Here is a 20115-nt window from a genome sequence, read left to right on the forward strand (position 1 = left end):
ACGGCTTAAGCGGGTACGGTTTAACAAGATGCCACTATAATTAATGAAAAATTCCTTCTCTACCTCAACATCACAAAAAGGATAGGCATATATTTTGAGTTTACTCACGATAATACTACTCTACACAATGAGCCAATGTTGAAGAAGCAATGGACTGCACTTTTGGCAAACCCTAGCGCTAGTTCTAAACATTGGCTTAGCAGTGTAACCAAAAAACTTCCGAGCAACGAAGAAAAGGTCCCTTTTTTTTTTTTGCCCCCTCTACCACAAGTCATGGCAACCTAGCGAATTCCAGAACACTGTCAGTGCCCACAAGGCAACAACAAGAAGAGGTAACGGTGCCCTCACTATCTCTGATGCGGCTATTCAACTATGTTTCCCCCGACAGCACCAAAAAGGTAGCGTGTTTCCTCGCCTACGACAGAACACCCACCGCGTGCTGGTCGAGCTTCTTGGCGCGCTTGTCGACCTTGTTCTTGCCGGAGCCCTTGCCGTGGAACTTGTGCGAGAGGTAGCGGAAGGCCTCCTTGGCGTTCAGCTGCCGGCCGCCGTCGTCGATGTACTCCAGCCGCACGTCCGGCTTGTACGCGTCCTTCTCCTTGAAGTCCGACACGGGCCCGCAGTAGCGCTCCCCGCGCCGGCCGGCCTTGTCGTCGTCGCTGGGATGAGCAAGGGAAAGAAGGAGCGCGTTCTCAGAACAGCAGGCAACGCGAAACCCCTTCTGTGGTCCTTCCTGCTATATTGCAAGCTGCCTTCTGCTGAGCAACATAGGTTGAATTCGCCCAGGCGTAAATCTATTAGGTTCAACTGTAAGTACAGTTTTCGGATGAACGCGATAAACGTCAATGGCAAAATAAACATGTCATCACTAAATGAAGAGATTACGGTGTGTGCGTGTGTGTCTGGAGGGGAACACACAGCAGATCAGCGAGAAAAGATACGCCACATTTAAACTAACCCCGTTCGCTACCCACAGACATACACGGTCTAGCGACGTCTGCGAACTGATGCTGTCTGGCAATTGCTTAGTTTCAATGTAAATCCACAAAACCACTACCAGGGTGTCGGAACAAAATGTTTTTCGTTTCGGTTTCTGTTTCGTTTCATAAATAAAAGTTCCGTTCCGTTTCAGCTCCGGAACGAAAAAAAAAAAAATGGTTCGTAACATTTCATAACGGTTCGTGTTTGTGCGAAAAAAATTTAGATTTGTGAAATTGTTGAAAAGATTGAGAATTATGAAATTTCATTAAAAAAGGTGAAGCCATGCCTAATATGTTATTGAAAAACAATTTCTGAGCAACTCATATAGTTGTGATGTTATTGTTAAGTTTAAAATGGTCTGTCTCATGGAACACTATACTACTCCTGTTTTCAATCTTAAAAGAGATTGTAAGAGAATAGGTAGCAATGGATTAACATCAGTACCTTCAGCAACCTCCCCCCCCCCCCCCGCCCCCGATATATATCCAGACGAAGGCATAACAGCACGAAAATTGGTGAATATTAATGGTACATATCCACATTGAAAGCGTATTTTTCGAAAAACTATTAGAGATAATACTGCCCTGCTCGAAACTGTTGCTACCACTGCTTACGAAATGTTTTCCACTGCACTCTCCCAGGAAGTGTAGCTGTTTGCATTGAGTGCGGCTGTAATCTGCTGTTCGCGCTGGCAGTGGTGTACACACCAAAAGGCTGTTCGCGCTGGTAGTGGAAGGTTGTATTTTTTCTTCATTGTTTTTATGTCTTCTTTTATAATATTAGTGTTTATTATACATGTATCAAACCCCCTAAACAATGCAGGGCTAATCTAGGTATTTTATTAAACTAACCAAATAAATAAATAAGGCCGTGACGTTTGCATCGCAGCCAGATGACCGCGGCAATCCCGCGTGGAACTCAGCACTGCGCCTATCGGAACAAACGGAGAGAGTATGGGAGCAGGCAGCAAACCTTCCGAAGGAGAGTGGGTGCCAGAAAGACGAAAGACGATTTTATGCCAGAGAATCAACGCAATTTTTCGTCTCGCTGAATGGAAATTGAAATGATTCCTGAAATACCTGAAATTGCCACTCAAACCGAAAACCGAAACAAATTTTTTTCGGTTTCGCTCCTGAACGAAATAATTAATATTGTTACGTTTTCGTTTTTGTTCCAGCCAAAAATATCATTTTTTTTCGTTTTTCGTTTCCGGTTTTCGTTTCGTTCCGACACCATGACCATTACTGTTTTCAGAAATTAGCACTGGCGCAACCCCATTTTGCGATGCTAAGCACACCCCCGCGTCTTCACTGCTCCCCGCTTTAGCAAAAACAAAAGTTTGAATTAGTATCCAAGCTTTCCGCACAGTAACAAAAAAGGGGATGCCTAGAATCGAGAAAATGCGGTACTTGACAGGTCAAGAGCTGCCATCAGCTTCCGCAATTTTTTTTTAATTTAAACAACTGAAGGATATGGAATTCGCAAAAAAATATTCTGTCCACCATCTGCAATCAAACAATATTATTACGCGAGAGCAACACCGATAATTAAGTAGAATTAAGTTTCCTACGAACTTCGAAGGGACGACGCGACGAAACCTTGGTTCCGAACTGTGTTATATTGCTTGCCACATTTAAACTTGTTATATTTCAGATTTACTTATCATTTACAATGCGATTACGCGGCTAACAAAAGCGTTCTGTTTACATTTAACTCGGGTCATCTCACCTGCCCGCCGCCCGTCGAGCCACCTCACGCGGCTGCGCCTCCTGCCCGAAACTTTTGATACAGCGTTTTACCAATAAACTCGCAAGAACCGCAAAAATAAATTTAAAGATACGATGATACCGACACAATTGGCTAGTTTATGCTAATAAACACACTAGAGTGAGCTAATTAGTCTCAATTTCTTCAACAAACCAAACTACGCCATTTTAATGCCGACACCGACGGTGGAGGGTATATATGGCCGCGGAGCCTGTTCTGTATTTGTGTTGTATAAAAGGAGAGACGGTTAGCACTCCCCTTGATAAGGACGGAATGGCCCCTGGGCCTCAACACACATACGGTTAAGGCACAGCCGCCTACTTCGCGGCACTTAACCACATTTTTTTTTTGTTCTTATTTGACCTTCTCATTAAACTACTTTTTCCCTGGCAGTGACGCTCGGTATGACTACAATGCGGTTCACGAATATTTTTCTACTGTATTTGTCGAGTATACCACCATTAAAGGACTGTGGTACTACTACTGAAACCATCCACTGCTTCGATTTCTTTTTTTTTTCTTTTTTTTTTTCGTGTAATTAGGCTGATGCAATTATGCTTTTTTTTTTTTTTTTTCCGTGCCGTGAATGTTTTGCAAGTCGCGGCGAATTTCACGTCACGGGAAAAAAAAAGAAGAAGAAGAAAGGCCGCAGACTGCGGGTTATGTATTGCAGTTTGGGCTTCATCCCTCAATTTTATCTCATCCTACCCACCAACCATTTACTGCTTTTAGCAAGAGGGTGCTGTTAATCTCGCGCATACTAAGAGAGTTGGTTCCCCTCACATGTGCCTTATCTTCACACTGCCACAAAGCAACAGAATTCCTCCTTTAGAGCACCCAGTAACGTGACAAACTTTACGTGCAGCCAAAAACAAGTGCATGCTCAACATAAAGTGAGCCTCAAAAAATTGAACATGGTATTAGAACAAAATCCGTGCAACAAAATCCAGCCTGTGCCAAATAGAAAAAGGCAACACTACAGCACACCTTCTGGCTAGCATTACAAGCTTCCAGCCCCAAAGGGGGAAACCAGCCCAAACAGGTCTAGTGGCCTCGGTGCTATGTTCTTGAAAAATTAAAGTTCGAACAACGCGGCTGCTAAAATAAACTAATTTGTGCGCTAATGAAAGTTATGTAGGGCAACATTAGCCTCTAAGGATGAAAAACTTGTCAGCTGCCTTTCTTTCTTTCTTTCTGTTTTTTTTTTTTGTTTGTTTGGAAGAACCATACAAGTACTCAAAGTTCCAATCTTTGTGTAAAAGTTGTTATCAGATAGGAAGAAGCTGGTACTTTAGCCGGACGATAACAATATAATTTTGTCTGAAATTTCCCAGACAAGACCCCGTCCACACCAAACCAATTGATGCAAAACAGAAAAAAAAAAAAAAAAAGAAAAACAGGTCAACACCATTGAACACCCTGTAAATTCCAAAGATGTTCAGCTAAGTCGTGGTATCTCCGTTTGTTCCAGATGAATACCTATTGCCTGTTGCAACTACATATTACAAAAATTGGCACATTGATACTTCGAAAGATGACTCACTGATCCTATACAACCTATAAAACTGTCCTATACAACCAGGACAAAAAGAAAAGAAAGAAAAGGGACTTTAGATAACTACCAAATAACAAGAATTGTCAAGTCAAGAATAAAGACAATAAACTGTAAATAAACAATTTACAGCATCCAGTGCTTCTTAGAAAAATAAAGTATCCTATGTGACTTTTGCAGTCTCATCTGAAAAACATAAACCTATGGCCGCTTGGTGCAGCATAAGTCGTTTCACCGGTTTAGCAGACGTTTTCAACCTTATTACCACACAGTGTAATGGACACCAACTGCAGCAAAATATTTACCCATACGTAGTTGCCACTCCACCTCGACTTACCTCAGCTTGAAACACCCTCCACAACTGACCAGAAGCTAAACCCAACTGAATTGGCTTTCGCGTAACAGACCAGATAGAGGCCGACCTGGTTCTACACTCAGCTGTCTTTTTAGGGACCCTACTAAAAGCTACACTAAGGAACTGAGCTAACCCAGCACTTGCACCTTAAATGGGCCATGCAGACAAAACACAAGTTTGGTTCATTGGAAAGATTGTCTCGTTGGAATCATACTGACACCACTTTTAACGTAAAATTTGCTAAAATAAGCTACATAATCAAGCAAAAAGGGAATGGCCATGCGACCCACTAGCTCATTTCCCACAATAGAATCTGTGATGTCATATGTGCCCAGCTGTGCCTTTGGCTGGGGTGTGCAAAAGCAAACGCAAATTAGGCAGAGCTTATAAGCTTGCCGGACAACCTATTTGCGCTTACATAGGGAAATTATTTTTATAGCAGTAAGAATGATGAGGTAAACAGTGGAAATCACGAAAGTACACGTAAACATAGAAGTACCAATGTGTACTGCTGTTGGTACTGCACGCACTATGCTTGTTTTAGCTGCACAGCACTGCAGCGCTTTGGGGTTGTCTCAGATAACACTGGCCGATTGGCAAAAGCGAACGGTGTCTTACGCGACCATATTCGTCGAGCTAATACCACGTTTCACGAAACGATTATTTTCTACCTGAAGAAAAACAAGCCAGCTGCAAATACGGTCAAAAAGAAAGCAAAGGCAGAAAATGGCCCGCCGCAGTATGGTGGTGCCATCTAGGTTGACTAACGGTAACAAGGCTTGCAGCACACTAGGTTTAGCCTGAAGACCTGCTCTTGCGATTTCATTGCAGACGTTGTGAAAAGACACGCTTTGTTTGGACAATTAAAATTTGAACTTAAATTGATTAATTTCTCAGTGAATAAAGCATCGTTTGCTTCTGGACAAGTGCCGGGGCACCACAAAACCCAAAATCTTTCGAATAAAACAAACTTGTATTTTGTCTGCATGGCCCTTTTTAAGCAAGGGACAGCAGGAATCAGTTTTATAGCCTGAGATGTTTCTGACCTCTGACTGACTCCCACATTGCACAGCTATTCAGTGTGCTTGGAAACATTGAACACCTTATTATGAACTGTTCCTCCCACAACATGAAGCACGCAAACTTGTTTCTGTAATCTCCAGAGACTAGGAAAGCCAGATGGCGCAAGAGAAGCCGCCACTTTTTCTAGGCATCACTGGATTGTACGAAGAGATTGCCTCCCATCTCCCGCCGAGTGTTCAAGAGCCAGGGGGCTTGGTGATGAGCGGAGACTTTTTCTTATGCCCAACGGAGTCGCATCGCAAAGCAATTTCCGGCACGTTTATGCAAGGCTAAGTCCATCTTAGGAAACTATGCCTACTACCACTACGATTGCTCCTACTATTCAAATAACCCCGATTATTTATAAAACTTTATGGCTGTAGCAGCGCAAAGCAGGACCATACTCATTCTTACAACCCTCCTTCCCCTAATCTTCCCCACAAACACGATAATAAAATTAAAAATAACAATAATAATGAAAGGAAATGGAAGGGGTCGTGGCAGTTACTCTAAAATGTAAAGTGATCGAACAATACAGCAAACAGTATTAAAGTTGATTGCAATACAAAGTGGGTTTATACGGATCAAGGTTTTTTAAATGCCAGCATGGGTGAATTGTCAATTTCAGGGGCCAATCGGAGGAAATTTTTGGGCACACCATGTGCACATAACTGCACCGTACAAAGCGCAAGGAGACAGAAATGCCAGCGACACTCACTAGTACTTCTCCTCGATGGTGTACGACTGAGCGTGCAGTGCGCTGTGCTTCTTGGGCTCCTCGTCCTTCTTCAGGCCCGTATCGATGTAACCTGCAAGGCACGGCACACACACATCGCTCTCTTGCTGCAATCACAACCAACCGCTAGACTGACAGCCCTGAGGTGGCGACGACCTCCGACATCACATCGAGGTTGACAGCACAGCCAAATCAAATGTGCTGGCTGAACAAATCAGAAGATCCAGACGATAGCTACAGCAGCGAAATGGTTCTTGGTGTCAGCTTGCAATAAATTTATTCCTTGTGCCCTGCTATCCCCCGCTGCCCTCTCTTTACAGATGCATATGCATTCGAAGCAACCGAGAACATACACACAGCACGCGTGATGTTATACTGCGTAATCATTCTTTTAGCAAGTGCTCTAGCCACAAAAAGCGTAATGCCCTGTAGCTGCACAAATGTGTAATTGATATGGTTAAGCATTTCATTTTTCTCATAGTGTACACTACATGTAGATTGCTTACTAAGGGATAGCGAAAACAAAAAAAATGACCTAACAAAATCCCAGACATCTCTAGCTAATCCACAGGCCTCATGCATTTAAAAAGAAAGCAAAAACAAGACAAAAAAAAAGCCCCAACCCTGTAATATCTTGCATATGCACAAAAATGCACGATTGCCGAGGCCAATGCGTCTAATCATTACAATAGTGTAAATGCAGATCATTCGTTAACAAAAAGTGGAGAAAATAAACGTCACCTAACATCAAACTTCAAACGTCAAAAAAACCAAATACGTATAAATATCCGAATAAATTTTTGTTGCTAGGTGACTTTTAACGTCACCTAGCAACAGTCTCCCAATATAGCCAAATGGAAACTGAAAATGGCGGAAAGTGACCGACTTTGGCTACTAACAGCTAAAGCTGGCTGCAAAACAAAAAAAACCCGTAAAAATGAAGTAACAAAGTCACAAATGTTTATTTCATCCAGCGGCTTCATGCGAATAACTAAAAAATAAAAAATAGACAAGAGGATGCCATCAAGGAAACACTACATTTTTGAAGCACTGTAGGTACTCTTATGCATTAGTAAGCAATTAAAAAAAAAACATGCAGAAACAAAGTGTAATGTGAAAGCATACCAGACAACTAGAAAGAGAACTGAAAATTGAGCAGAAAACTACCACACAGGGACTAAGTATAATATGGTGAGTCATGGCAGTTCTTTACTGTGAGACTGAAGGGAAGCACCAGATCAGTTCCCACCTTACTTTTTACTGAGCCTGTGCTTGCTAAACCTGTGTTCATTGCATGTCCGAAACAAAGATGGTTTTTGCATGCACACATGGCCATATATGAACCCAGATTGAAACAGTGAAAATTAAAGCGCATGCTCTTGCCAAGGCAGCGAGTAAACGAACCAAAATGGCGGGGCCAATGTACGTGTCTCCACCCTGTACAGCAAAAACGTGTGCATCGAGGCACCCTACTTCCCCCTTGCTTGCCCCTGTCTGCCCTTAGCACAGGGGGCCAACCACAGACCGGGTTTCCGAACATAGTGTCTGTGGGGAGTTCTGCAACTGATGCATGGTTAGTAGCTTTTTTTGGCACTGCTCTGCATCATGCCCTTCAGGCAAACATTGAAGCCCCCCTCTCGAGGTCAAAGGTCATCAGGAGGTCGGAGGGACATCCTTTGCGAGGTAAGCTCCAAGCACAAACCCCACGACTCACCTTTCTTCACGGCCAGCTTCAGCGCACCCATCACACCGAGTGACAGGTCAGGCTCCTCTTCCAGGATGGGCTCTTTTTCGCGGTCCTGAAACAGTTAGTGGGGAAAACGAAACACAGGAAATCGACGCTTAGGTGCAACGTGACTGACTACCAAACCTGCTACTGTGTTAATATTCTATAGCTTGTTTCAGTTTCTCTTCAGCCTCGGCGTTCTATAGATCTACATCTATTGCGCTGCCTTGACATCATCAGTGACGTGCTAATGTTCTATAGTCGTTTCAGCCTCTCTTAAACATTAGCATTCTATAGATCTACATCCACTGCGCTGCCCTGACAACATCAGTGACTTGTTAATATCCTATAGCTTTTTACAGTCTCTCTTCAGCATTGGCGTTCTACAGATCTACATCCAATACGGAACCCTGACAACATCAGTGACGTGTTAATGTTCTATAGCTTTTTACAGTCTCTCTTCAGCATTGGCGTTCTATAGATCTACATCCAATATGGAGCCCTGACAACATCAGTGACGTGTTAATGTTCTATAGCTCATTTCAGTTTAAGCCTTAGCGTTCTATAGATCTACACCCACTGTGCTGCCCTGACGAGTGATGTTGACACCAGAAGTAGAAATGGTGTCACGACCGCAGGTAGCGTCCCTCTGAGTCTTGACATCGCTGATGACACCACTTGTGGTTGGGGTGACAACTATGCGACCTAGCAGCAACCTTTTTATATCCGCTCTGTCCCACCAGTCCCATGACAGGAAGGGCCAAGGCAGACATACGGACAAGTGACATGTACCGTGTTTAATCAAATATAAGGAGAGACTTTTTTTTTCCGGAAACCGTGACCTCAAAGTTCGCTCCAACCTTATATCCGAGGTAAAAATTTCGATACTTGGTTCAGTGTAGGGAAAGATAGTGTGACAGGCACGCTATCATTTTGAATCAAAATGCAATTATACAAAGGCAGTGAACTTTTCGAGTGTGACAGCAGCAAGGAAAGCATCGATGCATAATTAGATAATTTCTAGCGATTGTTGGATTGTTGTAACCATACCAATATGCGCTTATACGGTTGGCTTTTGCGCTTTTTCAAGGTGGCAATTGAAATAAATTTTCTACCTGCTTCTTCTGCTTATATTAGTAGGGAAATTTTTTTTTCCTATAATCGAATAAATATGGTAAGCTACACAATCATGTCAGTCAGTAGGCATCCCATGCTCTGCTGAAAAATCCGCTTCCACCATAAATTTGGCTAAGGTGCGAAGAACGCCCGCCTTTGGACGACCGACACGATGACAGGTGCTGCCAAAACCAACACCAGCTTTGCCGTAGAGAGGCAACAGACACAAAGAAAGGAAAGTTCTTGGCGTCGGGTACAATCGCACTGCCTGTCAGGCAAACTCAAAGCTTCCTTTGAATTGGCCGATTCAGAAGTTCCCCCCTGTGAATACGTTCCCTCTCGTGCGGCACTAACGAGCCAGGGATCAAAGATGGGGGGGAATCGGGGAACCTTGATCTCGACGGGCCGCTCCTCGACGTCCACCTCGTTCCACTGGCCACGCTTGGTCGGGTCCAGCATGGCCTGGTCCTCGTCTTCTTGCTCTATGTCCATGTCCTGCAAACACACACAAAAACACAAATAGAAACACTCAACAAGAGTTGGAAAGCACTACATGAAATAAAGTAACCAAAACTCACCTCGGCTGAATGAACACAGCGAACCCAAATTCCCGATCAAGTGCTTCTTCAAGGTGGCAATATGGTCAATATGGTCCTCTCTCTAGCTAATTTTTAGAATAGAATAGAACTTTATTGTTGTCACAGAAGGGCACATCACTAGAATATAGTCAATATATAGTAAATACAGTAAAATGCATTAAAAGTAATTAACATTAAACTAAAATTAAAATATCAAAATAAAAAATGAAAATGAATTACAATAAAATACAGCAAGATATATAGTAAACACAGTGTGTGAATATAGTAAATACAGAATATAATCAATACACAAGCTCATTGTGTATTAATAAGCAATTTTTGCACCTAGAATGTTTCACTGAATACGTCTCCCTTTGGTTGCTCTTAAAGTATTGCTGTTAAATCAAAAATTTCAGTTCAGTGTTTCATATATCTGCAACTTTGACGCCTGTGATTTTATGTTTGACATTTTAACTTAAGCTTTTCATGTAGAAAAACTGACTCACACTTTTATATCCATGTTTTTGTTTCTTTTTTTTTTTTTTTTTCTGTATGAACAGAAACCACACTTGTTTTCTGGCTATTTGAAGTGTCCGTATTGGCCTACCTGCTCAAACCCCGAATGGGATTGGCAGTATGTTGAAATAAATAAATATTAATAAACAAGATGCAACCATGGCAGAATGTCACTTACAGCGGTTTTTATTATTTTTATTTTTTTTCGGTGCTTGAAATGCAATGTGTTGCTGTCAAGCCTTTCAGAAGGAATTTACTCACCCAAAAAGCTCTCTAGAAACTGGAAATTGTTAACAGGCAAAGGTTTCTTGTTTTAATTTTTCCTTTTGCTCTGTGGGCAAAACTACCATAACGGACATTAGCAGCTATGGTGCTTAGAGTTCTTTAATGTCCACCAGTTGCAAAGCTCCACTTCAAAACCCACACGGTGCGAGCACCCCTCCTCTGTTGAAGCTAGGGGGGTATGGGCACCAGGGTGTCGAACCGGAGCCAGAACCGAACTGAAAACCAGAACCAAACCCGAATTTTTGCCTGGAACCGGAACTGAACCGGAAATGTATTTTTTCTGCTGTTTTTGGAACTGAACCCGAACCGGAACGAATCGAAGGGACCGTTCCGAACCGGTTCCGGGGCCTCAAAACTGTAATTTAGAGTTATTGATTATGGTGCCCTACCTTGCACCTTGCGTCTGAAGATATTTTTACCACCCGCCCGACAGCACCACGAAATATTTTGCATAGTCTGTAGTCCCACAATAACCCATCAGGTTCTCTTCTTATTATTACCTTCAATTTAATGTAAAGTTGTCCTTATATACTATCAATTGTCCGTATATACTATCACTTTGCATTAGATACTGCCCACCTCCCCAATTTTCTTTTGCATTTAGATTAAGTTAAGCTAGAACAGGGGTGAGACAGCTCAATCAGATTTGGGAGCAGTTTTTGTAGCAGCAAAATCTCGATTTTGGTGCAGAAGAACCTTGATTTGGAGCAGAAGAACGACATTTATTATCTCACCTTAGGAACCTAAAAAATAAAATTTTTGGCAACGCTTGGGGAAAAGTGCACTTTTTAGTCGGTTTTGAACGTACATAACACTGAAACAGCATTTCAACAAAGTTTCTTCTACCAGAGTAACACAAGGTACGAACTGCAGTACCTTTCTACACACCATTTTTTAATTCTTAAGCCCTACGCGTGGACTCCCATGGAAAATATCGAATTGAAAAACTAAGCAAACGAAAGGCATTTTTATTATTATGCCAATGCCGAAATTATTATTTTTGTAATTCCACACTCGGCTTTACGCACAAGCGTAGATCCACGGCAAAAGTTGCGCAAAGCGAGGTGACAGTCGCCACACCCCGGCAGCCCTCCCATTTCAATCCCCAGGGTGCACGTTCACTACGATCGCAATTTCAGTAACGTTGTTATGTTTAGCCACCGCCCTTTTGGCATTAAATTTCACTCCAGATAGATGAACCATTAGAGAGTTGCTCCAGTTCAGGTGCCTCGCACTTCAACAAGCGCTGGCAGGTAATTTCGTTGTGACTCCGCGCTGTAATTATCAACAAAACGTGCTTCTTATCTGATTGATTGATTGGAGGGTTTAACGCGCCGACGCAACGCAGGCGATGAGGCGCGCCGTAGTGGAGGGCTCCGGATTAATTTTGACCACCAGGGGATGTTTAACGTGCGCCGAAATCTCGTACACACGGGCGTTTTTGCTTTACGCCTCCATCAGAAAAGCGGCCGCCGCGGCTGGGAATCGAACCCGCGACTTCGTGCTCAGCAGCGCAACGCCTTAGCCACTGAGCCACCGCGGCCGGTCGTGCTTCTTATCTGACGACTGCGGTTTTAGTTTTGTGTTTAGGGTCTCGACAACGTACAGCCAGGATATTTTGCCAAATTCACCGCGCCGTATCGCGCTATCACCTTCAAGATAACCTGGCGCTCGTGTCAGATTAGCGCTGCAGGGCGATGCGCAACGCTTCTCGAGAGCGCTGGATTTTTTTTTTCTTGTTTTTTACCACCGAACTGATAAGGATTTTGTGCGAGAATACAAAAGAGTATGCTTGGATGCACATTTTACAGAGACTCACTCACCCTTCAGTGCCTTCGCAACGTGGCACAGCCGTCAGTTCCGCTAGGTTGACGGGCCCTCAAAAATCCAAAACTTGGTGTACACTGTTGATTTATATATTGAATCATAGCCAAGGAACGCAGGAACAATTTGTATATCTTAAAATTCCTGAAATAATTTTTAGTCTCGGTAAAATTGCCGATTTGTGTTTTTCGTATACTTTTCTTGGGGGCTTTTTTCTGATTACTTGACGAATACACTGTAAGTAATCGTACCTGTAACAAAACTGCTGCTTTGTGTTTGGAAGAGCAATCTATGATCTACAATTTCATGCATACCAAGGCTAAGTGCGTCCAGTAGCTCAAGAGAAAAAAAACATTTTGTGGAAGCACTCAAAATCTGCCATTTTTCCGCCGTAACGAAAGAGTTAAGGCCTTCAGGGACAGCATCAACAATAAATCTATATCTTCCACTTGTTCTAGCTTGAATGGGCAGTTATATACAAACAGCAGTGAGACACAAACACTCCCAGTTCTCTACTTCATCAGCACTTTTTCTTGTGCCGTGCCGTTGTGGCCCTTCTGCTCTAAGAGAGCATGAGAATTGAAAAGAAATTTGGGGCCTTCTCATTACCACATTTAAGTAAATGCGACAGAATTTTTATATCGTCTTGAATCTTCTCCACCTTAAAATTAAGGGGAACACAGGAAAACGTTGATTAATGCGCATTAGCAGGTAGACTGGAGTAGATTAGTGAGATGAGTGGATGAGATAATGTGAATTAGTGGGATTGGTGCGTTGACTAATTAGGATTAGAAAAATTAGCGGGTCAGTTAATGTAGATTGGAGGGTCGTACCAACCACAATATCTTTAGGGGTCCTTGGTATTTGTAAATTTTGCGGCGGTCTCCATCTCGACCAATGTATTAATCAAATCTCGCCATTATTTCCAGCAGCATGTTATTCTGTCACTGTATTACACTTTCATACACAGCCACCTCACATACTGGGGAAACACGTACGAAACTCACATGTCTCACCTTGAATACCTGCAAAACCAAGCAGTACGCCTGATTACATTCAATCCTGCCCTGACATCTGCCCTCCCAATGTACCGAAATCTGAACATTCTTCCGCTCACATACTCACTACAACTAAAGCTCGGCCTTCTAGTTCATCGAATTCAAAATAAAGGTACTGTAATTAATAATTTTTCTTCCCCACAACTACTAAACCCCAATAATACCAGATTTGCAGAACAAAACAATATGCTACTACCAAAAGTACGCCCTAATTACGGAAAACAAACAGTCCTCTTTTCAGGAATAATGCTTTGGAATTCATTGCCCACAAACATCAAATTCATCAACTCTGAACGCTTATTTCGTAATTCCTTAAAAAAATCACTTGCGGCCCAACAGTTTGCTGTTAATCCATGACCATTATTTACAATGAACCTGGTTTTACTACGTCTAACCCGTTCTTTGAATATATCTGTTTAATTATGTTCTATTGATACTGTTTCTTGTTCTTTGCCAAATATCGCTTCACTGATCTCTGTAACGCTCTACCTTCCCGTGTGTGCTTTTCTTTTGTACTCAGCACAGGAAGTCCCCCCGACAGTGTAAACTCTGGGACCTCCTTCAGTAACAATTGCTGCCATTGTTCTTTTCCTGTATGCAAATATTTTCAATAAAACCTGAAACCTGAATCAGGAAATTTAGTTGCGCAGAAAGTAGCCGGGAAGTAGTTACGCGACGACCCCCTAAATGCTATAAAATGTCTTTCTTCATGCACGTTTTGCTCTGTTATGTTGTTTCTAGCGAAAGATTGACATCTGAAAGGGAAGCCAGTAAATAATTGCCTCACACATATTTAACATTCATCCAAGGGTGTACAAGTCTACAGGGTGTTACGACGATAACTGGAATACTTTAAAAATTTTTCATGAGCGAACCGCTGCTCGATTCGCGCTCAAACTTCACACGAAGGTTGCATTTTGTGGTCTATTTTGTTTGACACGAAGAACAACAGCACTTACCCGTTTATTCTGAAAATAAATAAAAACGATTTTCGCAAATGGGAAAATGTCGGACGAGAAAAATGGCGGTCTCAGGGTCCCAGGTTCTGTGGACAGCCTGGGACCCTGACACACCTAGTGGGCGGCTGCGACAAATCTACCCTGACCCCCCCCCCCCCCCCCCCCCCCCCACTTCCACCTTTCCACGGAGCTTTGGGAGAGAGCCTTGGCCAGCTCCGGCCTTGAAGGTCAGCTGCGCCTGATTGAAAGGGCCGTTGACTCGGGCTGAGCTCAAGGCATCCTTGAATGAGGACAGCTCTCTGAAACTTTTCCTCAATTGAATTAAAGTTCATTCGCTGTCTCTCAGTCTCTCTACGAGCGACCATTACCGCTGCGTGTGACTTCACTAAGCTACTATCTTTGCTAGAACTCAATCGCTACCACCTGTCACTGATGTGTCATTGGCAAGTTGCAATCGCCGGTGCTTCCCTATATTAAGTCTGTCAGCGAGCCCTTCCTTCCTTCTAGCCAGTCTGTTAGCGGTGGAAGGTGGGCAGAATGACATCCCTTTAATTAAATGCCACTTGCCATGCTTATTAGGGGGAGGGGGGGGGCCCTGACGCCTATGCGGGACAGTTTTTGACATTCAGCACTGCTAATGAACTCGTGTAGAAGATAAAACGCCGTTGGAACTATAGGTACATAAAAATGTAGCAGACCAACCAATTTATTTCCAATGCAAAATTTTTGCCTCATTGTGCGAAAATATGTGTGCGTGCATGCGTGAGTGCATGGACATTTGATGGTACCAAAAAAGATGGCGGGGGCACAGGCTCTCTGCTACGCAGATACGTTGCCTGTCCCAAAAAGCAGCTTCCCGCTTGCTGAAGAAGATTTTGAGGATTCTGAGATTCTGCCGGCCAGCCAGAAAATTTGAAGACGAGGGGCGGCCCGTCACGAGCTGGCCAGGGGGGGGAGGCACAAATTCGCCCCACGGCGACACTTGAGGGTACCAAAAAACTATGGGAGACAAATGGGTCGTCTGCTTAGTGGACGGAAGGGATAATGGACATCCCTTCAGGGAGGCTGCCCATTGCCGGAAGATTGATTGATTGTAGTATTTAACGTGCCGTCGCAACGCAGGCGATGAGGCGCGCCGTAGTGGAGGGCTCCGGATTATTTTGACCACCTGGGGATCTTTAACGTGCGCAGAAGCCTCGTAAACACGGGCGCTTTTGCTTTTCACCTCTATCAGAAAAGCGGCCGCTGCGGCCGAGAACGCACCCGCAACGTCGTGCTCAGCAGCACACCTTAGCCACTGAGTCACCGCGACGGGTGCCAGAAGATTCTAGCGAGGATGCCACAACGGGGGAGATTAGAAAGGGGCGTCGGAGGCACCAAGGCGCTGCCGAATGGCCAGGAGGCTACACGCTTGCCTTCCAGAAGACTGAGGCAAGGATGCATTATTTGGACACGAGGTGCGGCCTGTCACTGGTCGGCGAGGGGAGTGGGTCGCAAGGCGGCACAGCGGCGGTTACGTAGAGCCATGCTTTAGAGCGCAGCTCTTAAGCGCCCACTCCTGTGGTTTCGTGTACTCCATCAGCGCCCACCTCGTTTTAACTGAGAAAACAAAGAGGCCACCGGAGAGAGAGCGAGAAGGAAAGCGGAGGATGAAAGCACGGGGAAAGTGCAAGGGAAAGGGACATGCTCGCCGGCGGCGACGCGCTACGAGATAACAACAGAGTATTGCGTGTGCCGTTCGTGCCTTCGCTGATAATGCAATCACTTTCTGAGATGCAGCAGCTATGCGCTGCCGACGAGGAAACTGCAGTTCACCCTGCACTCAATTTAGTTCACCCTGCACAGATTTAGCATTTAGGTGGATGTGAAACTTTCCTTCACAGAAACTTACTCCACCTTGGGGATTTCCCCCTAAATGTGCTCGATTAATACCTGTCCTTCACTTCGAGTTGTTGATCAATTCGCTCTCGCGCTGCAAATGGCTAGCCTCCTGGTTAGCTCAGTTGGTACTGCTCCAATTAAGCGGTGGTCCTGGGTTTGAATCCTGGGCGAAGACAAATTTTTCTTCAACTGCGAAGTTTCCAAGAAAGCTGTTTCGCTTTCCTTTGTAGCCGTATGGCTGCATTTAGGTGGATGTCAAACTTTCCTTCACAAAAACTTACTCCACCTTGGGGATTTCTCCTAAGTCTGGTTGATGAAATGAAAACTTTTTTAGTGCTCATTTTTTTAGTCTGTGCTGGTTCATACGAATTTCGGATGATACGAATATTCTTCGCAGTCCCACGAGATTCGTATCATAGAGGTTGTAATGTAACAGCAAATGCTAAACCACCAACGCAGTCTCCACTACTTGCCAGGAGCTCCTCCGCTTCTTCATCCCGGTTCCCGGACATCCCGTACGTGGGGATGTCGCCCAGGGTGCGGCAGAACTCGGCCGTCGAGTTGAGCACGATGGCCTTGGCCGCGTTCGGCCCGTCTCCGGCCTCATCCTGGTCTCGTGCCAGCCGGGCCGACTCCGCTATCTGCCAACCAAAAGCGGGGGAAGGCGAATGGTCACGCCATAGCTAACAATGGTTGTAAAGGGCACGATGAACATCTTCATGGCACAAAACACACAGGACAAAGGGAGAAAAAAAACGCAGGACAAGTGCTGTCCTGCATATCCTTCTCCTTTTGTCCTGTATGTTTTGCGTCGCAAAGATGAACATTTAGCACCAACTGCCCGTGTTTAAACTTTGACATGATGATATGGCACCATGCAAGGCGTCTCTACTTCACACTTTTAAAGGGACCATCAAGACAAAATGCAAGTGTGGTTCGTTGAAAAGGCTTTTTTTTCCCCTGATAACAGGTGACACTCTTCACTCTTCTAATCACAAACTTCAAACAAATAATCAAGGTACAGTTGAACCCCGCTACAATGAACACTGAACCCCGCTACAATGAACGAAATTTCAGCTTCAAGGAGATATTTCCAATTACCCGTCCGCTAGCCATAGAAGTCAATGCAACAAAGTTTTCGCCACACCAAACTACTTTACAGGATTGTTTTCGCTTCGACAAAATTTTCGCTGAAAGGAACAGGGCTTGAACGTTCATTTCATGATGAAATGAGCATAACGATAGGCAAGTGTGATATTTTATACATCAACACCACTTAGTTTAACCAAAAACATGCATCTGCACCACCACCCATAAACAAGCTCATAAATGAATGCCACTGTTTGGTGGTGATAACAGTGATAACGATGTGGCTGGCCATCTTCCACAAGTTCCGTGCCCGGTTCACCAAGCCGGAGCTACAGCCAATCCGTATCCAGTTGAAATTCCACAAATGTGCACTGCTGGCACTGCGCTGCAACGTATATGTTGTGAGCAGCTGTCATTGCCGTTTTCCTTCTACCATTCTTCAAAGTCAAAAGCAAGAATAATGTTTCTGTGCTTTTATTACGTTGTTAATACAAACGATAGCATCACAAACTTTACGTATTGTCTTCACTTGAACCATAAATCACGCTCATGAAGGTAGCTTCCTTGTTCAAGTGATGTATGGGCTGTGAGTGCCCTGTGTTTCCCAGTGCCCACTGGGTCCCAGTGTCCGGTCTAATGAACCAAGTTTTTTTCGTACTTCCCATTTATGATGTCGGAAGCTCTTGTAGATCATAAAAATGTTTTCACAGTCCTAAGGAAAAAATTAGCATTAAAGGGTTAATCCAGTGCCATCCTATCTTTATCGCGGGCGCGCACTTGCCTTCCAAGGTCACATGCCATCGTACTCAGTCAGAGCATAACATAACAGGCACGGCTCCTGCCACAAGCGAGAAGGGCCCAATTTCCAGAACCTAGCAGCTATCTGCGAGTAATCATCTTGGTAGATGTCCTTGTTGCACAGCAATATGTTTTACGACCTTATTCCTTCCCCAGGTAAGGCGCTCATGGGAGTAAAAGACGGTTTGATAACCACGGGCACTTTTGTTATCTGAGTAAACGCAATGTTTTTGCACGTCACTCCTTTTTCAAAAGATTGCATTATGCAGTCAATGATGCGGATAATATACGAGGGAATTTTTCCCGCTCTTTTGTGGTGTTTCGGGGCAGATTTTGCCACAACGAATCCACCTTTTTCCAGTAGCGATCTGCGCATGCGCGACTCTCGCACCCAGTGCCCGTGTACGCCATTTTTGGCAGTAATGGTAAACAAACCGCCGCCATTTTTTCTTTATGCTGGCAGGGCCGGTAACACCTCATCGTGCTACTTGGGCGGAGCTGTTCAGCATTTAGTGAGCTTTAGATGAAAAGACGCCGCGTTACCGGAGCCGGCATATCGCTCTATTAAGCAGGCCGCTTCAGCGGCAGCCGCTTCGACATGCCCGACAACTGTGTTGCAGTCGGGTGCGTAAATCGCCGAAGCAAAGAGAGCAACATAGGCTTCTTTAGATTTCCGTCGCAAAACCTTCAGGCCCTGCGGCGAAAGCGGTGGTCTAAGGCCTTAAACCGCTTCAACGACGACGGAACGCCATGGGAACCAACGAATGCCTCGCGCATCTGCGGCGACCACTTCTATACAGGTTCGTGTCAAAAGAATGTGTAGTGCACATTGAAGCCGATTGCAACAGTTCCGGTGTTATTTTCATACCACCGTGCGTTACAGGGAGGCCACAGCGAGCACTGGCTCATCCAGATCACGTGCCGTCGATTTTCTTCGATCGTCCGCCTCGCGATCACATCTTGCAACGCCTGGGCGGATCCGCAACGTGCCAAGGTAATCGAACTGATGCATGCGGTGCGCGCACAGCTGCGCACTTCTGCGGCCTTTCGTTGTCTAAGTGACACGCGCTGTTTTTGTAGCTTTTTTAAAGCAAAGCTTTTTACCTCTACCCTCCAGGGGTTCTTTCGCGACCGTTGGTGTCAAAAGAAAACTCCCGCGAACAAATAAAAGAATTTACTGGCACCGCCAGGAATCGAACTTGGAACAAATCAAGTAACAAAGCCAGAGCCCGTTGTCTTGCCGATTTAGCTACGAGCCCACGCTGAGATGGGGAAGGCAAGTGGTGCACTCACCAAGCACATCTACGGGTTTAACCCCTGCATTCTCGCTGAAAGCCACGCGATAGCGATTAAAGGAAGCTCACACTGACCCAAATCATCTCACTTCTGGTACGCCAATATGTTAAGCAGGTGGCTTCCAGGTGGCCTACCGAGCTTCAGCTGGTGGACAGAGCACAGGCACAGACTGATATGGGCTTTTGTGAAAAAGGAACCACTCCCCTGGACCGCACTCTGGGCCATTCAGAAATATGAATAGAAGTATTTCCTCCTCCTTGTCCTCCTCCTCCTGCTCCTTTTTTGTCTCTGCCACCGATCTCGTCGACTCCGTCCGCGATGCCAGAGATGGAGAAGTGAGATCGTCAACACCGGGTTTCATTTTAATTTTATATAAAAAAAAAGTTTCTGCTCATGTGTTACACCAATACAACTCAACCAACCACCGTTCATGCATCAATTTAACCTCACCAAACACATCTCTTTCAAGTAATAGATAGTGTGGTTAAGTGCATTTCACTTCTTTCTGGTTTCACTATTTGTAAAGTGACGTGAGT

General features: G+C 44.5%; 1 protein-coding gene and 1 non-coding gene across 2 annotated transcripts in view; one reads left to right on the forward strand and one right to left on the reverse strand.

Moving 5' to 3' along the window:
- LOC144149427 (U4/U6.U5 tri-snRNP-associated protein 1) overlaps positions 1-20115 on the reverse strand; it is a 70960-nt gene that overhangs the window by 590 nt on the left and 50255 nt on the right. The window contains exons 15-19 of the mRNA XM_077680989.1: positions 16870-17037; positions 9686-9790; positions 8168-8252; positions 6436-6526; positions 434-659 (exon numbers count right to left, since the gene is read on the reverse strand). Of these exons, the coding sequence (XP_077537115.1) occupies positions 434-659; positions 6436-6526; positions 8168-8252; positions 9686-9790; positions 16870-17037 (675 nt within the window). The remainder of the gene's footprint in view (positions 1-433; positions 660-6435; positions 6527-8167; positions 8253-9685; positions 9791-16869; positions 17038-20115) is intronic.
- Positions 2973-3095, forward strand: LOC144150361 (U6atac minor spliceosomal RNA). Its single transcript, XR_013318514.1, has one exon. It is a non-coding gene; the product is annotated as a U6atac minor spliceosomal RNA (small nuclear RNA).

This window comes from Haemaphysalis longicornis, unplaced genomic scaffold (assembly GCF_048455015.1).
Source record: "Haemaphysalis longicornis isolate Haplotype H1 unplaced genomic scaffold, Haemaphysalis longicornis Haplotype H1 scaffold_8, whole genome shotgun sequence".
NCBI lineage: Eukaryota > Metazoa > Arthropoda > Arachnida > Ixodida > Ixodidae > Haemaphysalis > Haemaphysalis longicornis.